Source organism: Hippocampus guttulatus, chromosome 21 (assembly GCF_054856545.1).
Source record: "Hippocampus guttulatus isolate MCC_2025c chromosome 21, RoL_Hgut_1.0, whole genome shotgun sequence".
NCBI lineage: Eukaryota > Metazoa > Chordata > Actinopteri > Syngnathiformes > Syngnathidae > Hippocampus > Hippocampus guttulatus.
Window position 1 is genome coordinate 9,517,653 of NC_141281.1, and position 19,015 is coordinate 9,536,667.

Here is a 19,015-nt window from a genome sequence, read left to right on the forward strand (position 1 = left end):
GTATCTACTCAATCAAAAAGAGACATATGGCACATCAACTTTTGAATATATTCCAGCAGATGCACCCTTTACATTTTCAATTTTGGGCAATATGTAAATGTAACGTAGAGACAAACTACTAGGGACCAAGTTGTGCGCCTTGGGGTGCTCCAGATGACAAACATTCACACCAGTGTGAAAATTTAACGTCTTCAAAAAAGCTAACATGCATGTTTCTGAAATGTGGGAGGACATAAAAGTACCCAAAGAAAGGCTGTACCTGCATGAATTTTCTGAACCGTCAGGCAGACATGTTAACCAATTCTACACCATGATTTTTGTTTTTATTCACCAGTTTATTCATACATAATCAGTACTCACGTTTCTCCATTTTGCAGTTGTTACCATTCCCACACCAAACTGAGCTATTGTTTATTGGAAACATTTTTAATGACTAAAATCTGACATATTTTTAACTGGTACAAAAAATACTACAATTAAAGTAAGATGAAGCATAAAACTTACATTTTAAAGTCTATTTTGGATATAAATAGAGTAAAACTAATGGGGATCAAGTTGTGAGCCTTGGGTTTCTCCACCTGCTTGAATTACTTTGATTTTAAAGGGAAAAAATCATGTATATATATGATAGATATTTTATTTGGGGGAGGCTTGTTTGTATAATATTTTTAAAACCACATTGTGCAACCTATGGGCCCGCCATGTATTCTGAAAAGAAACCATCAAAGGAAATATTAAAACATTTGTTTCCCAATTTTCATGAATTTTGTCTTGCCTTTAACAGGACAAAGGTTTCCCAATGCTTTGCTTTCAGCATTTCATTTTGTGCTTCCTCCGCAGTCAGAGTATGAAAAAGTTACCATAAGTACAAGCATTCAAGTAACGAGTATGAAATACTTTTGGAGTAACGAGCTGTGACGCTGCAGAGAGAGAGAGAGAGGAAAGAGAGCGAGAGATCCTCCTTCTGTCCTCTCTCTTGTCCCCCAGCTCCGGAAGGGGTGGGCGGGGGCAGGCTCCGCTCGCAGCCGCCCTATGAGACGCCCTCACGGGCAGACGTCTCGGTTGCCATTCGGTGCTCATTTGGAGGCTGAAGTGGAACAGCCGCGTTGGTGTTTGCGTGCGAGTCACGGCGCCACGCAGCTCGGCATGACTCGCAAGTGAATGCACCACGATTTAGGTTTATTTATTTTTTCCTTTTTTGTTTTTTTCGGGTGACGTGAGATTGGATGTCATCCCTGCACCCCCCACACCCACACGCTGCTTTGTAATCCACTTGGTTTTTTTTTTTCTAAGGGATGTAAAGGACACTTTTTTTCCCCCTGGACAACACAATTTCCAGGGAATGTATGTGAGAGAATTTACATTCTGTAACCGCGCATCGTCGTAATTGCCCCCGCCCCCCTTCTTTTTTGTTTCCTCCCCGCGTGTGCTTGGATGTGCGCGCGTCCGACGACGTCGAGTACAACCAGGACGCCACACTCGCCGTGCTCCTGAGCCATGGCGTCCCCGGGTTTCTGGTCCCTCGGTGCCGGGGACAATTCGGGCAGCCGGAGCCCCAACACGCGTGAGTACATCTTGCATTTTCTCACGCAAGGCCTTGCATCACCTTTTTTTTTTAAATTCCTAACCAAATTTCGATCATCATCTTGCTTCACGTGAAGTCGCGTGACGTTTTGGGTGCATTTCTTAAAAGTTGCATGCAATGAATTGTCTCTCGCAGCCCGGGCTTGGTGCCAGGCAGCGGCCCAGAAACTCTCCGGAGGGCTGGGATCCAAATTATGTGGTAATTTTACGCTGATTATTTTTTTAGGGGTGGGAAACTTTTTTTTTTTTTTTTTTTTTTAAATTTCCTTTCTTGAATTGAATTGTGCCGTTTGTTTTGGAGCGCTCCTGAACGTGAACGAAGGGGACAAAGGTGCAGCCGATCCCCCAGCCGCCAAGCAGCAACCTCACGCGGCGGAGGGCAGCTGCGGATGCACCAAAGACTGCAACTGCACTAAAGCCGCCGTGCAAGGCTTCTCCGACCTTTACTCAACAGGTGCACCACACATACACACGCTGCAAAAAAAAATAAAATCTCAAATAAGCACGATTGCTAATTTTTTTTAAGCCTCTTTTTTTCTGCATTTCTTTATTGTAAAATAATCACAGACCGGTTATGTAATCGACCTTGCACTGAAATGCATGGCATTCGTGATTTAAATGGTTTATTTTACCGTGCGAAAAATCAAACACACCCTGAAAGCGATCGTTGATGCTGCAGAGGTCACCTTGATTTCTTTTGGGGATTTGCTGCAAAAAATATATAACAAAAGGCTCACCTCCCAAAAATGATAGAGATGTAAAAAAGAAAAAAGAAAAAAAAAAGCCCTCCCGTTTTTTGTTCCCCAGACCTCCTCCCGGCCATGGACGGCGACGCCAAGACTCTGAGCTTCCTGCAGGAGGTGGTGGACATCTTGCTGGCCTACATCGTGGAGTCGTTCGATCGCGACACCAAGGTGATCGACTTCCACTACCCCAGCGAGCTGCTGCAGATGAACAACTGGGAGTTGCAGCACGAGCCCAGCACCCTGGACGACATCTTGATCAGCTGCCGCGCCACCCTCAAGTACGCCATCAAGACAGGTGAGCAAAAAGCGGGGCGGGGGGGGGGGGGGCGTCTGCCTTGCATGGTTGCTTCATATGTGCGAATCGATGGCAAAAAAAATGAGCAACAAACGCCCAAAACAAATTATTTGATGTGAGGAAAAAAAACGAGACGTGTTTCTTCCCCCCCCCCCCATGAAATATAAAATGGGGCCTCCGCCTCCTTCCTCTGCTGCAAAGATAATGATCGGCAGATTACACCGTCGCAGGTCCATTTTGTAAAATAAAACACACACACAATTGATTTTTGTGTGCTTTATCTCATCATGCCGCCCCCACAAAAAATAAAACAAAAAGGAAAAAATGCATTTTTTAGCATTTGATATAGATAAAAATACAATACATCCCTTAATTTACTGCGTTGTGGCTCCAAATATTTGATTTGTCGTGAAGATGTAATTCTATCTAAATTAAGGAGACTGAACATAAAGGCCATTAATTTCCACGCAAATCCGCAAAAAAAGATTCGTACACAGTGAATAAATAGATGGGTGTGTCTATTCATTTATCCTATTGTTCTGTCCATTTTGAGAGAAACAAATAGGGAACAAGCTTTGTCCCTTGTGGCGCTCCACATCAAATTATCATCTTCTTTTGTTCCTACTCACCATTTCCTATGTTTTTTTGTTTATCTTTGCAGTTTGTGTGTAAAATGTGAGTATTTGCAGAATCAACCTTTTTTTTTTAATATCGTCTTGGAGAAAATGTTAGTTTTGATGCTGCTACTGCAAAACCCACAATGAAGAATTTGATTTGAATGAAGAATCTTTTTTGTTTTAACCATTATGAATTGACATTGTCATTCGTTTAATTCCACGGCTTCGTTAAGATGTGACCATTCGTGTGAAAAAAAAAAGGCATTATTTCACCCCCCCTCCCCCTTCAGCCCACCCCAGGTACTTCAACCAGCTGTCTACTGGCTTGGACATGGTGGGCCTGGCTGCTGATTGGCTGACGTCCACTGCCAACACCAACATGTAAGTTCTGGCCTCCGACCATCATCATCATCATCATCATCATCCTCCATTGCATTTCCGGTTCGACATGCGCACGTGCGAATGCTTCTCTTGCCCCTTTTCCTGCCAAATGAACAATAAGAAGCGAATTAGCCCCCCCCTTCAACTCGCCCCCCACCCCTCACTCACTCACTCACTCACTCACTCACTCACGCTCTCTTTTTCTATTTTGTGCCCCCTTCCTCCCTCCTTGCATCCCCATGGGAACAAGGGAGGGAGAAAATTGGCTGTGAAATTAAATCCAGCGGCTCCATTTAGTGTGTGTCTGCTTTGGGGCTGATAAAGCTTCGTGCCGCTTGTCCAACAGTGACCTAAAAAAAAAAAAGGCTGCGGGCAATTAATTAGAGCCTCTAGTTTAGACATATGGACATGAGTGAAAATGTACTTTTTATGGCCTCTTTATGGATAGAAATGTCAACTGTCACTCACTGAAATACGTTGACATGCATTTTTATTACTGTGGCGACATTATACGGTTGCTGCTTTTTTTTTTGGTACGATTTTTAAAATCAAATCATTGTTCTTCTTTCTGGTGTAATCAATTTTTCGTTCAGGTTCAATTATTCCTAGCTGTGTAGAGGGCTACAATATTTTTACATTCATAAAAAGAAGTGGTTGTAAATTCATTAGACACTTTATTAGGAACACTTGCAATTAAAACATTCTATCAAGTCTCACACACCAAAACTGAACTGAGAGCTGTGTTTAATATTTGGACTCCATAATAATAATAATAATGATAATAATAACGATAAAGTGAGCCTTTGTCGATGTTTAGTGCCGCTCTCGTGATGTTGGGTGCATTGGGTTGTGTGCTTAATGCAGTCTCCGCCAGATTCGGGGGGGAGTGTGACGTGTTTGCGTTGCCTGTGATGTCACCACGCAGGTTCACGTACGAGGTGGCTCCGGTCTTCGTCCTGCTGGAGTACGTGACGCTCAAGAAAATGCGCGAGATCATCGGCTGGCACGAGGGCCGCGGCGACGGCATCTTCTCGCCCGGTGCGCACGCACGCGCGCACGCGCACCGGACTTTTCGTCATTTTCGTATAGACGAGGAAAAAAAAACTTGTCGTGGTGTGCGTAACATTTTCGTTTATTTTAAATGCTGACAAGTCATCATTTGCAGTTCTTAATATGTCCTCTAGGTGGAGCCATTTCCAACATGTACGCCATGCTTCTGGCCCGTTTCAAGATGTTCCCTGAAGTCAAGGAGAAAGGAATGTCATCCGTTCCCCGCCTGGTGGCCTTTACCTCCGAACATGTAACGGCTCTGATCATACTCAATAATTTAAAAAAATATATATTATTATGACTAGAAATCGCTCATGTTTTCAAGCCATGCCTATTAGGGTGTTCATACTGTGACATGGTATACATCGCTGATGTCATCTTCCTTCTTTTCATATTCCAGAGTCATTTCTCCATCAAGAAGGGAGCAGCAGCTCTCGGGATCGGCACCGAGAGCGTCATCTGCATCAAGGCTGACCAAAGGTAACGCACTCATTTTATTAGGCATCATGCATACTTTTACGCTGAAAAAAAAATGCTTCAAGCTGTTTCATACCACTCCCAATTTATGTTGTGTATTTAAAACAACCAAAATTCTTTTCCCCCAGTGGCAAGTTGATCCCCGCAGACCTCGAGCGGCGAATCCTGGAGGCCAAACAGAAGGTGACGCGCCCCTTCCAATGCCCGTCGATGACGCTGTAAAACCGAACCTTATCTGATCGCCCGATGTCTGAATTCCACGTAGGGTTTCGTGCCATTTTTCGTGAGCGCCACGGCGGGCACGACGGTGTACGGCGCCTTCGACCCGCTCATCGCCATTTCTGACATTTGTAGGAAGTACAACATCTGGATGCATGTGGACGTGAGTCGCCCGCTCGTTCGTCATCGGGAATAAAGTGCTCACTGTTGAGTGTGACAAATGCGTGCGACGGCTTTGCTGTGACCTACTTCACAGCTACGCATACACACACACACACACACACACACACACACACACACACACACACACACACACACACACACACACACACACACAAATGTGAACGCAGGTTATAAATCATCTCCTGCCCTCTCTCAATGGCCATTAGTGACCCCCTCCTCCTTCTCATCTTCTTCTTTCACCCCCCCGATAGATGATTTAGTCTGGACAGCAACGTCTCAATCAGGCGTTGCAAAGAATATTTTCGATAAATGTACAGTCTCGAAGACATTTCCCTGGGAATTGAGCAAAACTTCATCTGTTCACTGTATTTATCATTTTTACAAATCAGGTTTACATAATCATGCCTACAGATGTAGATTTCAAAAAAGAAACCGACAGCCGTTTGCCTTCTGTCGGCGTAACACACAGGATGATAGAGGATTGAGACGTTCAACAGCCTCTTTCGATTCTCTCCTGCAAGAATTTGGCTCTTCATTCTTCTTTTTTTCAAATTTTGCGTTGAACGCAATCATGTGTCACCAACTATAGACAGTTGGAAGAATTACACACAAAAATGAACAACAAAATTGAATTGTAACCGGACCACCAAAATAAATAAATAAATAAACATGCTTCCGTTTTAATTGTGCATTTTTGTCACGTCAGGGTGCGTGGGGAGGAAGTCTGCTAATGTCCCGGAGACACCGGTGGAAGCTGGATGGTGTCGAAAGGCAAGTTTGTTTCACCCCCAAAGAAGGGTACCAAAATGATCACTTAATTCAGTCCCTTTCACGATATCAATCAACAAAAATCTGCATATGACCTGACATGGTTGGTGAAAAGGGCAGAATTGGGAGTAAGTCACATTTGTCATCAGGAAGTCCTGAAATGGGAGACTTGAGTCAAGTCATGTGACTCGAGTCCAGGCAACCATGACACATTTTCGATGCTAACATAATATCGGTTGTTACCACAGAGCCAATTCGGTGACTTGGAACCCACACAAGATGATGTCGGTGCCGCTGCAGTGTTCTGCCCTGCTGGTGCGCGAGGAGGTAAGTTTAGTAAATTTCGTACAATATTTTCAGACTCTGAACTAAACACAGAGGTATCCACGTACCTATTTTTAAATATTTGCTTTCAAATTTTACGGTGAAACTTAAGTCCCAAAACAAAATATTTGGACTTCATGGCATTGCGCAACTGACGAAGCCCCTCCCCTCTTGCGGCCCGCCCATAGGGCCTGATGCAGAACTGCAACCAGATGCACGCCTGCTACCTGTTCCAGCAAGACAAGCAATACGACCTGTCCTACGACACCGGAGACAAGGCGCTGCAGTGCGGACGCCACGTGGACATCTTCAAACTGTGGCTCATGTGGAGAGCAAAGGTGAGGACCGACCAACCGCACAGGGACCTTTGATGAGCAATGCATCGTGGGAATCGACATGACCACGTTTCACAGGGCACCATCGGGTTTGAGGCGCAGATCGACAAATGTCTGGAGCTATCCGAGTATCTGTACAACAAAATCAAGGACAGGGAAGGCTACCAGATGGTCTTCGACGGAAAAGTATGTACAAGTTTTTTGGATCGTTTGATTAGCATGTTAGCATTGAAAAATTCCTGTCGTGTTCTGAAAATGTTCACTCTTCATCATGTTTGCCCCTTGTTGCGAGGCAGAATTCATCCTTAGGCCAACAACAACAATAAATGGAATCGACCAGCCACAACGCCTTAAATGACAAAAGTATTATATTTTATATTACTCTGGTTATACTCACTTGTATCATCTTACATGTGCGCTGTATTAAATCTTAAAAACATAGAGGGAAGAAAAGGACTGTCGCACTTTGTAAAATCGGAAAGAGAAAAAAATAGCACCCTCTGCTGGTTATGATGGATTATTGTCTGGCCGTGCTTAAATATTATTTTTAAATTGGAAAGTAATGGGTGGAATAGCGCCATCTGGGGTTCTGATGGCGCACTGAAAGAAAATTGTGGGCGCTTTTCGAGAAGTGTGTCATGTGTGTTCTGTATGAAATGTAAAACGGACAAATGTCGGGATCTGGTCGTTTCTCATGCGTGTTCTGGCTTCGGCTGAAAAGGCAATTTGGGCGTCTCCGACCTCCCGCCGCTATTATGTGTAACAAAAGCACAATTAATTGCTCATCTGCATATGAATGCCGCAGTGTCACAAATACGCTCCATTGAACACGAGGAGAACAAAAGAGTGGCAAGATATGACGAGAGGGCCATCTCATAAGATGCCTCCGGACACCCGCCGGGCACTCATTTGCATTTCATTCAATAATAATTTGGTTTTATTTCTTTGATGGTCCCGTCGTGTTGGATTGGAGTCATTTGATTTTGAGACATGTACTTGTTTGATTTGCGTGCAGCCTCAACACACCAACGTTTGCTTCTGGTATTTGCCGCCCGGCATGCGCTACATGGACGACAAAGAGGAGAAGAAGAAACGCTTGCACAAGGTGACTGAAGTGGAGAACACAAGTCACGTAGCGAGTCAGAAATAATAATGTAAATAATGTAAAATGGAATACATATCAAGGTCAGAGTGGGAGGGAGTCGGCATTTGGAACCTAATCATTGGCAATTCAGACATCAGGAAGATGCTACGTTGTTAGCAAACTTATTATTGATTGATTTTGGGCACTTTTGTCTTACTTAATTGTCTCTTTGAGTCATTTAAAAATGAATTATTGGTGCGAAAGTTAACCACTGTCTAGTAAAGCTGCAATATAGTAACAGTACTCACCCTTGTGTAAAGACCTATGGTTAATTTGCTAATGCTAACACAGCGTACTTGTTTGCTTTTCCAGGTGGCGCCTGTGATTAAGGCGCGTATGATGGAGTACGGGACCACCATGGTGAGCTACCAGCCGCAGGGCGACAAGGTCAACTTCTTCCGCATGGTCATCTCCAATCCAGCCGCCACCTTCGAGGACATCGACTTCCTCATCGAAGAAATCGAGCGTCTGGGTCAGGATCTATAAAAGAACTGGCTGCAATTCACCATCCTCAATGTAACTTGCTCCATTTTATTTCCTCTCAAACAAAAATTATATTTGCCATTTTCACGTTATATACAGTGAACCCCCCTACCCACCTGTTTACTGCGGCCATGTTCCAGACCCAATTGCGATCGGTTGACATTTGCAATATGAAGATGTGTACATTTTTTCCTATTGTTCACCACTCCCGCACTTTGTAAAATGTAGACATAACTCCCCCCCACCCCTCCCTCAAGGTTTTTCAAGCTAAAAAAACCCCATTAAAAGTCCACTAGCTTAATGCTAACATATAATAAGAAACACAATCGACGGCCTACTGGAAATTAGCATTAATCACGCTGTGTCTCTTTCACTGGACCTCAGTGTTGCACCACATGTGGCACAAAGTGGTACTACACTGAAGTACCCAAAATTTGGATTTACCTGCATACTGCAAAAGCGATTGCTTCACAATCGGGGATACAGCTGGGGGCGCAAACGAACTGCGGTTTACTGGGGGTACACTGTATAGATATATAAATATGTGTACATATACATATATCTCTATATTACGTATGCTAGCTTTGTTGTGGACCGATGTGGTCCAAAGCTTTGTACAAGTGCTTGTCCGCCTTTTTCCGCTAGTGTTGTCCCGACCAAAAACGTGCGAATCGGTGTAACTTAAACTGTGCTAATATGTGATAATGTGCAATAAGTCCACAATTATTAATACTCTGATTGTTTTATAATCATTTATGACGACCATGTGATGACGTGCCAAAGTGTCCGTGTTCTTTAGCGTAAATGGCATTTGTAAGTCATTTTTAAACAAAGCACCTAGCCTTCCTTGCCTCGGCATAATCAACTTCCATCGGATCCCGCCCTTGTGCTAGCCCCCGTGGCTAATTTGCTAATGCTAATGAAGCACCCATGACATCAACTGCCAAAAAGTGATCATGTAAAATGCGACCCGAGTGACTCACTGTTGTGAAACAAGTATACAGAGTTTGCTTCCTGGCTAATGTGAGAGCTAAACATGTTGGCTAACACTAAAGAATTAGCAGGCACTGGTTCCAGAACTAGCTACAAAAAACATTTCAACTTCTTTACCTCAGCGAAAAGAACTGATTGATAACCATGACCTGATTAGCTTCCCAGCACAGGTTATGACTTATGAAATCCAGCTACTTTAGATTCTAAAACTCTTTTTGGGCAAATTTGAGGCTACTTAGCTCAGTTAGCTCAGAAATGCATAATCAATTGCCTTTACATACCACATGCTAGCAATGCGGCGACTTTGCTATGTTAATTTTCTGCTTGCCGCTTGACTGCTTTAACTGACGATTTCCAATAAGTACTCTATTAGCAAAATTTGCGTAAAATTATAGCTCTGGTCAAATTTGAAGCCCTATTCAGTAGCGCTGGTTCCACAAGTAGCTCGCTCAAAAATATGCTTGATAAACTACTTTCATATTTCACATTTGTGCTATCTCTATGATTAATTTGCTAATGCTAATTTAACAAACGTGACTTGGCTGCTTTACGTAACGACCAATTGCATGGAGGTTTTTAAACGAATGTCAGAGTTTTAGTTTGCGATTACCTTCCCTGCTAATGTAAATATCTAATCCCGGTGGCGAACGTTAAGCTATTTTTTTTATACTATTTCTCTGAGTTGATAAAATTGGTTCGAGAATTAGCCAGCTCAGAAATGCTAAATGTTTTCACATCTCATGCGACCAATTCGGCAATACTGTACTAATTTACCGCTTGCAACTTTGCTGCTTTAAGTGACGACATCCAATTAGGAACCGAGGGAATCCAGAATCTTTCAAGTGGCCGTAGGCAAGAATTTTAGCTCGCAATTAGCTTCACCACTAATGTATGAATTCAAATATTGCAGCTAACGTTCAGCTAATATTAACACATTGTGTAAAAGGTCAAAATTAAGAAATGCAGAAATGGTATTCTAATTTAGAAGCAAGGACTCAAAATCAAAACAGGTGGTTGCGATATTAAAGCGACCCCGCAGGGGGTACTGTTGTACAAAGAATGGCCATGTTTGCCCTTAATGCTTTGTTCCAAGTTGCAGAATTTATTTCGGACACAATTTGGCAAAAGTATAATTTCATGGATTTATGTACTGAAATTCATGATCAAAACAAAATCAGAGTTCCAGTTCATATTGTAGCCACTGAATGCATTGATATGAACGCTTGCGGCACAGACTACTTCCTGGTACCACAACCTTGTACGGTTCTTCTCAGCTCAAGATATTACGATAATTAGATATCGAATATGTTTGCGAAAAAAAAAGCACTAGTATACTAGTTCCTCCTTGATTCATTCGACAGCAATACGGATGATGTGATTGGTCGCAAGAAAAGCACAATTAGCTCCACAATCACTTTTTGACGGTAACGTGTAAATAGCGATGGCGTCGTATACATACATGTACATAGGATGTATAACCAGAGATTATTTGTGATGGTAACTCATATTTCTCCTCAGTGTAGAGCAGGGGTGGGCAAAGTCTGGTCCTTGGGACACGTATGACCCATTAAGCAGTCCTGTAATATTGATTAAATATTTTTTAAATTCTATTTTATCACAGATTGATGTATTGTTAGCATTTCCTTTGATTAACAATTTGAGATATAGTTGCTGTTATTAAACCTGGTCAATAATCGGCTAAATAATTACAATTGGGTTAATTATAAATGATAGCATTAAAATTGAGAATCAATCCCAGTTTTATCTTTTAAATCGGGAATATGAATTACAGTACATTATTATGATTATTTTATTATTTTTAAAATAAGCTGTCCTAACTGTCCCTCGCCCTCCAAACTTTGCCGCTCCCCTCCCCAAGGTATCGTGTGTCAACTTGAATGTATTTTTCAACACGTGCGCGTAACTCATAAAGGGTTGCGCACGTGCGCGTTATTCCTCGTGGTGACCTTTTGTGAGCCGCAAGCACTTTTCTGTTGCGATACGTGACTGGCGTGTGACGTTTGTGTGTCTGTTGTGGCGTATTTTGGCTGCCTTATACTGTAGTCCAACGTTGCTGGTATCGTCTGTACATTCTACCACCTGACACCCTCATGCTGTCTTGGGGGGTGGGTGTGCACTTTAGCCTACACACAAACACAAACACAACCACACGCACGCACACACACAAGCCAATGATGTGCAATGTCCTTGTTCCTGAATGAGGGTGACAAAAGTGTTCAAAAGTAACCTTGAATGTTTAATCGACAGCAATGTGTTTATTGATCATCTATTTATTTATTTATTTATTTAAAGATTGCGGAATCGCCAAAGTGAAACGCCCCCAAAAGTTTATATCGACATAAATTCTCCAAAGTCAAACAAGTCCGGTAAAGCCTAGGAACAAAAAAAAAAAAAAAACAGTAAATAAACGGTAAAGGAAAGACAGATTTAAAGTTAAATAAAACTGTTCTGTAATGGATTTTATATAGATTTTTTGGGGGGTGTGGGGGGGTTGTGGAACTTATTTGCGGACCCACCATTTTTTTTTTCTCTGATCCGTGCTTTTTTTTTGCATTTTTTGGGGAGGAGGGGTGTGGCTATTTTTCAGAAGCCCAAAATATTCACGGCATTGAAATTGAACATCCTGCCAGTTGTTTGGGTCCACTCGACTCGAAAATAGCATCCTCTAAGGCTGAGTAGTTTTATTACATATCAATCTCATTCTCTCGGGAGGGGGCGGGGTTATGAAATGCAACTTCAACATAACCTGTATTTTCGTTCGCTTTTCCGAAATGACACATAAAGTGTCTCCCCACGTATGACAAAGCCCCGTCTGGTATAAAAGTATAACTTTGGCGCAACCTTACTGCTAAGGAACTACATTGAAATGAGGGGAGGAGTTTCATTCGAATCGAAATATCGTGCTTTGCTGCCGTATTGTGCCGTCTGCGGGCAAACGATGAAGCTTTTGGAGGGCTTTTTGTGTTGCACTTCAGAGGTTCTGCTGTATTTTTTATTTTTTATTTTTTGGGACACGGGTGACACCAAATTGAAAACATTCGAGCACGCTAACGGCTAGCGGCTAAACGACGGCGTTGGTTCGCTGCATCCAGCCCGGCCCCCTTTGCACGTGCATGCATGCGCTTTGTTGGCCTTGCCTCTGCTTTTATTGTATGTGATGTAGCGCCTCCTATATATGCACACACGTATAGCTATATATTTATACCTCTACATGTATATCCGCGTCTATGCAGTATCTATCCGTATATTATCTCTATTAAAGTCAGTGTTGAGCTTTGTAATTAGCTTCGGTGTTAACGTCCAGCATATGATTGTTGTCTTTGGGCTTTGGAGTTAAAAAAAACAAACAAACAAAGAAAACATACCAAAAAAAAGTGTCTCTGTAGCGCCAGCATGCCGACCTCGCCTCTCTGCTCTGTCTTCTCCTTCTTCTTCTCCTCCGTGTCGTTCTTCTGCTTTTTTCCGCTGCTTCTGACTGAGTGTCATATATTCTCGCCGCATGTTCCCCTGCCCGCGCTCCTCCTCCGTATTTAACCTCTCTCTCTTTTGCCTGAAGGGGGTGGGGGGGGCCCCCCTCTGGCTGCAGTTGACCCGCCGTTCGAGAGTCTTGTTTGGCCGTATCGGATGGGTTTTTTTTTTTTCTCCCTCCTTTTGGTCTGCCCTCCAACCAATAAGTCTTGATCAAATGCTCATTCTTTGCAAACGTAAGCAATCAATAAGCCTTCATTGACGCTAGATGGTGCAAATGTATCTTCTGTAAAGTGATGTGCCGGAGTTAACGTTCATTTTTGTCCTGAACTATGTGTTACTCTTTGGGGAAGAAATATATAAATAAATATTGTAAGTAATGAAAGAAATATCGATCTACCTGTCTTTCTGTAAATATTTTTCAGAAAAAAAAAAGGCTTCTAGCTGTTTATTGCCGCTCGGAGCGCAGTCTTTAGTCTGCTAGCTTAAGGTTGACGCTAACACGGGCAATGACTAGCATCTACGTGGCTCTTTTGTAGGCCTTTAAGTATTTGAACACAACACATGTAGACAAGATAACGGTATTCATAGTCAAATATGGTATTCTTTGTCCTCTGCAAAGAACAGCTGAATGAATCCCACTTAAGTTGTAGATGAGAGCTGCAGTGCCGCACTGTGATTGGATGCTACGTCGAGTCAGGAAAGTGCAAAGTAAGTATGAACTGGCCTTTATACCGTCAATATACGTTGGAAGACAAGAAACTAAAATTGACCATTTATCAGTTCAGCTTAAAGAGTCTTTGATGGTGCTCATGATTTTGGGATGTCATGAGAAATTTTGAATTTGTGATCTCTACAATTAATTGTACATGTTTAAAATGTGTATTTTTTTTTTCTTTTTTACGTTAAGGATTGCCAATCTTGAAATTTTCTTCCACCTTCATTCATCTTTTTTTTCCCCCCCCAAGCTAGAGTCTAAAGACGCATGACAAGTTTCTATTTTGCTTCTATCATTGTGCAGGTTGGAAACCAAAACCAAAAGTCGTTCTTATGTCCCGTAAGCGGGGGGTTGTGGTGTGTCAACTCTTTGGCAGTGTTTCAGGGGGTGTGCGATATTCGTCACTCTTCAAACATATAATTTATAGAATGACATTCTTAAACGTATTGTTTAACCCTTTCATGCACCCTGTAACCTAATAACATGAGAAGCTGTCCACTGTAGTAACCACTGTCACTTACAGAACTTTTATTTTTTATTTCGCCATCAATAATTGTGTGGCTATCATATAACTTCCAATTGTCACTAAAACCGACCAAAAAAAAAACCCTGAAAGAAAATTAAATATTGTGGATTTAAAACAACAAAATGTTCCACAAAATCCTATCTTTCATCTCACGAAAGTCCGTTAGCTTCATGCTAACACAGAATCCAAAGTGGAAATTAGCATAGATGTTAATCGTATGCAATTACAAACTACTGTTACTTTAACACATACAAACGTAGCATATAGCTGCCATGACTGCAATTGGGGACCTTCTCTGCCACTTCTTGCTGTCGAATACGCTGCCTCGCTTCCTCAGCGCTGCCCGGCATGTTGTGATGCAACGTGGTACGACACCGAAGGCACGTGACTCAAAATTGGAACTTGTCCGCATACCGTAAAACCCGTCAAATAACACTTGCTTAAATAAGCCACCATATAGCAAGCGCTTTTTTTTTTTTTTTTTTTTTTCTTGGCCGCTGTGTGTTTCCCCCTTCGTGATCCCTCCCCGGCTAGCTTCCTGTAACTAACGAGGCTCGCTGACTCACACGGCGTCTCAGAACAAAAGATTGTGAAAGATTGTGTGATTTTCCCAAGGTTAAAAAGCACAAGGTGTTCTCACTGGGTGGGGGACACTCGGCTCATTCATAAGAATGAAGCCAACACCCTGGCAACACTCTTGTTGGAGGAACACACTCGCTCATTGACGACCGTTACTTCGTGTGACGTCACGTTTGCAATGCAGCCTTTGAAAAATCAATCATATTTTATTGTTATATAGTGTGTGTGTGTGTTCAGGTTGCCTTGTGGATTTGTAGGTGAAACGTGATTCTTATTAAACTATAGTACCCCTTGGAGTTTTTTTTTTCTTCTTCCTGTCGCGTATCGTTTCTGTTTTAGTCACGATTGGTCCCGTAAAAGTGACGTTTATTGCCCACTATACGTTCTTTCCACAAAGTGGGTCAACAGAGGGTTGGCGGAGGCGGAGGCGGAGGCGGAGGCGGAGGGAATCCTCGGTATAAAAAGTCAAAAGGCGTCTTTGCACTCTGTGCCGCACGTGAGCAACTACACTCCCTACACATGATGGTGAGCTTTTTGAATGATCTTTTTGAACGAAGGTACGCATTGGAATTCACGTATCGTCGAACTTTTTCAACAATCAGGCCTCGTCTTATGATAATAATATCTATATTTTAAGGATTTAATTTTTTTTAATAAATTTTGACTATTGCCGAAAAAATGTTTTTTTTTCTTTCCAGAAAATAGTCAGGCAGAATCCTCGCATCTCCAAAAGCAACGGTCAACTCCCGTTGCAGCCATTTTTTCCATTGAAAACATGGAATTTGTCCCCCCAAAAAATGGTAGACCCACGTGGGCACCGTGGACAAATATGGAGGAAAAAAAGTTTTAAAAATCATTCAGTCAAAATTTCCCTCAAAATACAGAAAATGACCATTAAAAAAATTCTAAAATTAGCCAGTTGTCAGATAATACTTGAATTTTGTCATTGCTAAAATAAAATCTTATTTTATATTTCTTTTATAAATATTCTTAAAAACAAATGTTGCATATACAGTATTTAGTTCGTTTCCAAACATCAAAATGTGTGTGATGTCATAAAACAACCGGGCTGATTTTCCCCGTTTTTACCGGAACTCATCTCAAAGAGAACTTCCAAGAGTGTGAAAAAAAAAAAGTACAAAACGTGGACGTGATTTCATCACGTCCCGTACAGCTTCACGTTTTCAACGCTTCGTTCTATAGATTTTCTTCATGAATCATTTTTTTCTTCTTTCGAGCCAGGACGCCAGCATGCGAGAGCAGATTTTCATTCTGGAGAGGCAACGGCGAGAGGTGAGCAAAAAAAAACCAAACAATGTGTAGCTGGTGAAGCAGAATGTGACTCAGTCATAACACAAGCTCTGGGTTCCTAGGAAGCAAAATTGGTTTGTGAGGGAAACGTATTTTTTTAAGCTGACTTGTAATTGTAATGTGTACATTAACCCTTTGAGCCACAACAATTACAGTGGACAGCTTATCATGTTATCAGCTTTACAGGGTGCATGAAAGGGGTCAATGAATTATTTTGTGGCTTTTTTTTATTTTTGCCTCAGCTGCTGACCATCAATGAGAAATGGGCCAGAGAGTACAACACCATGGTGGCATTCTACCAAAACAAGGTTAATAGAAATGACTGTACTGTACTATGATAGCAGTATGAAGTCTTTCAATTGAATTTCTACATTGAATTGTCCCCAAAATTTTCTTTCCTTTTTTTTTTTTTTTTAAATAAAAGCTGTTAGAATGTGTTAAATCCATTTTTTATTTTATTTTATTTTTTACTATTTAAAGAATGGTTAAATGATCTTTGGACATTGAAGGAAAGAAAATCTTTATTAACATTTTCATGGTGATTTTTGACAGCTTCTGAGTCTCCAGGCTCCACAACGAAACCACAGCGATGTTCAACAAGAGAAACACCAAACAAAAACTCAGGTAAGTGCAGTCAGAAACTCCAAATATTTCACCAAATATATGTTTGTAGTGATTTATTATTTCTTAGCGTTACGGTCGACACTCGCTATATATTTTTTATTGTATTTATATCACATTTTAGACCGTAAACTCAGAACTCCACACAGCAGTGACGGAAGCCAAAGACCTGCGGGCGCAGAACAGCGTTCTGACCAGAAGGGGGCAGCATCAACAAGAGGAGATCAACCGGCTCAATAAAGTCAGTCCAAAAATTTAGTCTCCAAAAACATTTTTTTCCTTTAATTTCTTTGTATAAGTGACGATTTGAATCATGGGTGCTTTGTTCACGTCCAAAGGCTCTGGAGGAGCGACTCCATCCTGTTCAGACCCTCGAGGAAAGCCGCGGACCTCCAGACGACCTCTGGAAACATCAGGTTAGCTTTCGTTGACGGAATACTGCATATACTGTATATATATATATATATATATATATATATGTATGTGTGTGTGTGTGTGTGTGTCTTCACATGTGCGTGTCCTTGTCCAGGCGGAAGTCTTCAAGGAGGACTTCCTGAAGGAGCGAGGGGACAGAGAGAAGCTCCATCACAAATACGGCGAGCTGCAGAAAAAACTGAGCAAAGTCCAAGATGAGCTGCACTTTATTAAATCACAGGTATACATATTTGACGGCAATATTTCCACGTAAGAAATATGTTGTTACCACGGCAACCTGGTTTGAAACTGGGTGGACGTGTCTATTGTAACGTAACACAGCAAAAAGTGGATAAATAAAAATTGAACAGGAAGTCAGCCATTTTACGTAAAAGCAGTCATTTCAGGAAAATTCAAGGGCTGAGACTTGTGTCTCAAAAACAATTATTTTGTCTTAATTATGACATGTTTCCTGACAATGAATGACTATTTTGTTTAGGCCAGTTGGACCCGCATCTTGCAGCCCGTGGTGGACTGCAATTGCAAGTGGGCCGAGCAGCGCAACGCCCGCGTCCATAAGAAATAGACCCATGTGTGAAGACAGGACGCCTCGCTGGAAATCATTGGCCTCAGAGTCCTGAGTCATGTCTTCGGAATTGGATTTGGCCTGAATGAATTTCTGTGCCCAACTGTCTGAAGGACATGCAATGACGACAGCAAGGCAGGCAGCAGAGCAATTTGGGGGAAAATCTCTGGCGTCCTCTAGAGGCGTTTAATGTGAATTGCATTTTTTTTACCTTCAAATGTAGCACTGACCGAACATGCACGTGTTTCCAGTTTGTTTGTACAATGTGTCAATAACACAATTTGTAACATTTTCACTGACCTCAAACAGAAATAAAGGTATTTTCTTTCTACCTCACAACAAATCTTGTGCAGTAGGGTCCTACTTTCGCATCTCTGTGGACAATATTTATTTGTATGTATGTTTGTTGTATGGAAGGCAATTTTCGCCATTAAAAAAAGCTAATAAATAAATCAGTCCTCTTCCATTGTCATTATTGTTTGTTATTATTGCTGTGGGTGTGACGAGCGACAATAAGTGGTAACTTTCCAGCCAATCAGATGAAGCGCTATACAGGTGTTTACTTACGCAGCCAATCAAATTTAACGTTACAGTACTTTGCGGAGTACGTATGCGTCGGTTAGCTAGCAGGTCAATTGTGCTAACTTAACACATTACGGTGGCCAAAAGAACGGGCAGTGACGCATCCCAGCACCAAGTCATAGTAAAAAAACAAAACAAATCAAAAAAAACCATGGTTCTTTTTGATGGAATGGTTGTAGAAGTACGTATGTGCGAATCGACGAAAGTGACGTCAAACAGAGAATTTCTTTTCTGACACGTGTTTCTGAGGAACTAAAGGGACGTCTAACATATTGTGGATATTTGTGCTATCCATTTAAAGCAGCCAGAGCGAATTGTGAAAACGCTTTCAGTGTTAAAGAAATGACAACAAAGCGGCATCCGAACATCAATTTGAAGTAGTACATTTGGAGCGTCCGATGTGGATTAAAGTCCAAGAAAGAAGCAGACGGAACCACCAATCCGGATGGACAAAGTGTCTAACCACTTGGAGAAGTGAGGACGGCCAGGAAAAATAAGGTAAAATGGGCATTCGTCATTACATGCTTAGATTCTGAGTAGTAGGAAATTTCCACTATTTTCTGTTGGCACTCCGACTATAAAAGCGGTGC

At 41.9% G+C, this 19,015-nt stretch overlaps 2 protein-coding genes across 2 annotated transcripts; both read left to right on the forward strand.

The window, feature by feature from the left end:
* The first annotated feature begins 784 nt into the window (after window positions 1–784).
* Window positions 785–13,477, forward strand: gad2 (glutamate decarboxylase 2). The gene is made up of 16 exons (XM_086101324.1): window positions 785–1,564; window positions 1,721–1,783; window positions 1,886–2,038; window positions 2,392–2,625; window positions 3,533–3,623; window positions 4,549–4,661; window positions 4,808–4,923; window positions 5,074–5,153; window positions 5,279–5,333; window positions 5,416–5,532; window positions 6,259–6,323; window positions 6,569–6,647; window positions 6,833–6,982; window positions 7,058–7,165; window positions 7,995–8,084; window positions 8,436–13,477. The coding sequence occupies exons 1-16, from the start codon at window positions 1,498–1,500 to the stop codon at window positions 8,607–8,609; spliced, it is 1,755 nt and encodes a 584-aa protein (XP_085957450.1). The 5' UTR covers window positions 785–1,497; the 3' UTR covers window positions 8,610–13,477.
* Window positions 13,478–15,333: 1,856 nt separating this feature from the next.
* On the forward strand, window positions 15,334–18,174 carry LOC147187043 (TNFAIP3-interacting protein 3-like). Its single transcript, XM_086102119.1, has 8 exons — window positions 15,334–15,436; window positions 16,154–16,204; window positions 16,465–16,530; window positions 16,775–16,846; window positions 16,968–17,084; window positions 17,182–17,259; window positions 17,373–17,498; window positions 17,757–18,174. The coding sequence occupies exons 1-8, from the start codon at window positions 15,431–15,433 to the stop codon at window positions 17,841–17,843; spliced, it is 603 nt and encodes a 200-aa protein (XP_085958245.1). The 5' UTR covers window positions 15,334–15,430; the 3' UTR covers window positions 17,844–18,174.
* The last annotated feature ends 841 nt before the right edge of the window (window positions 18,175–19,015 follow it).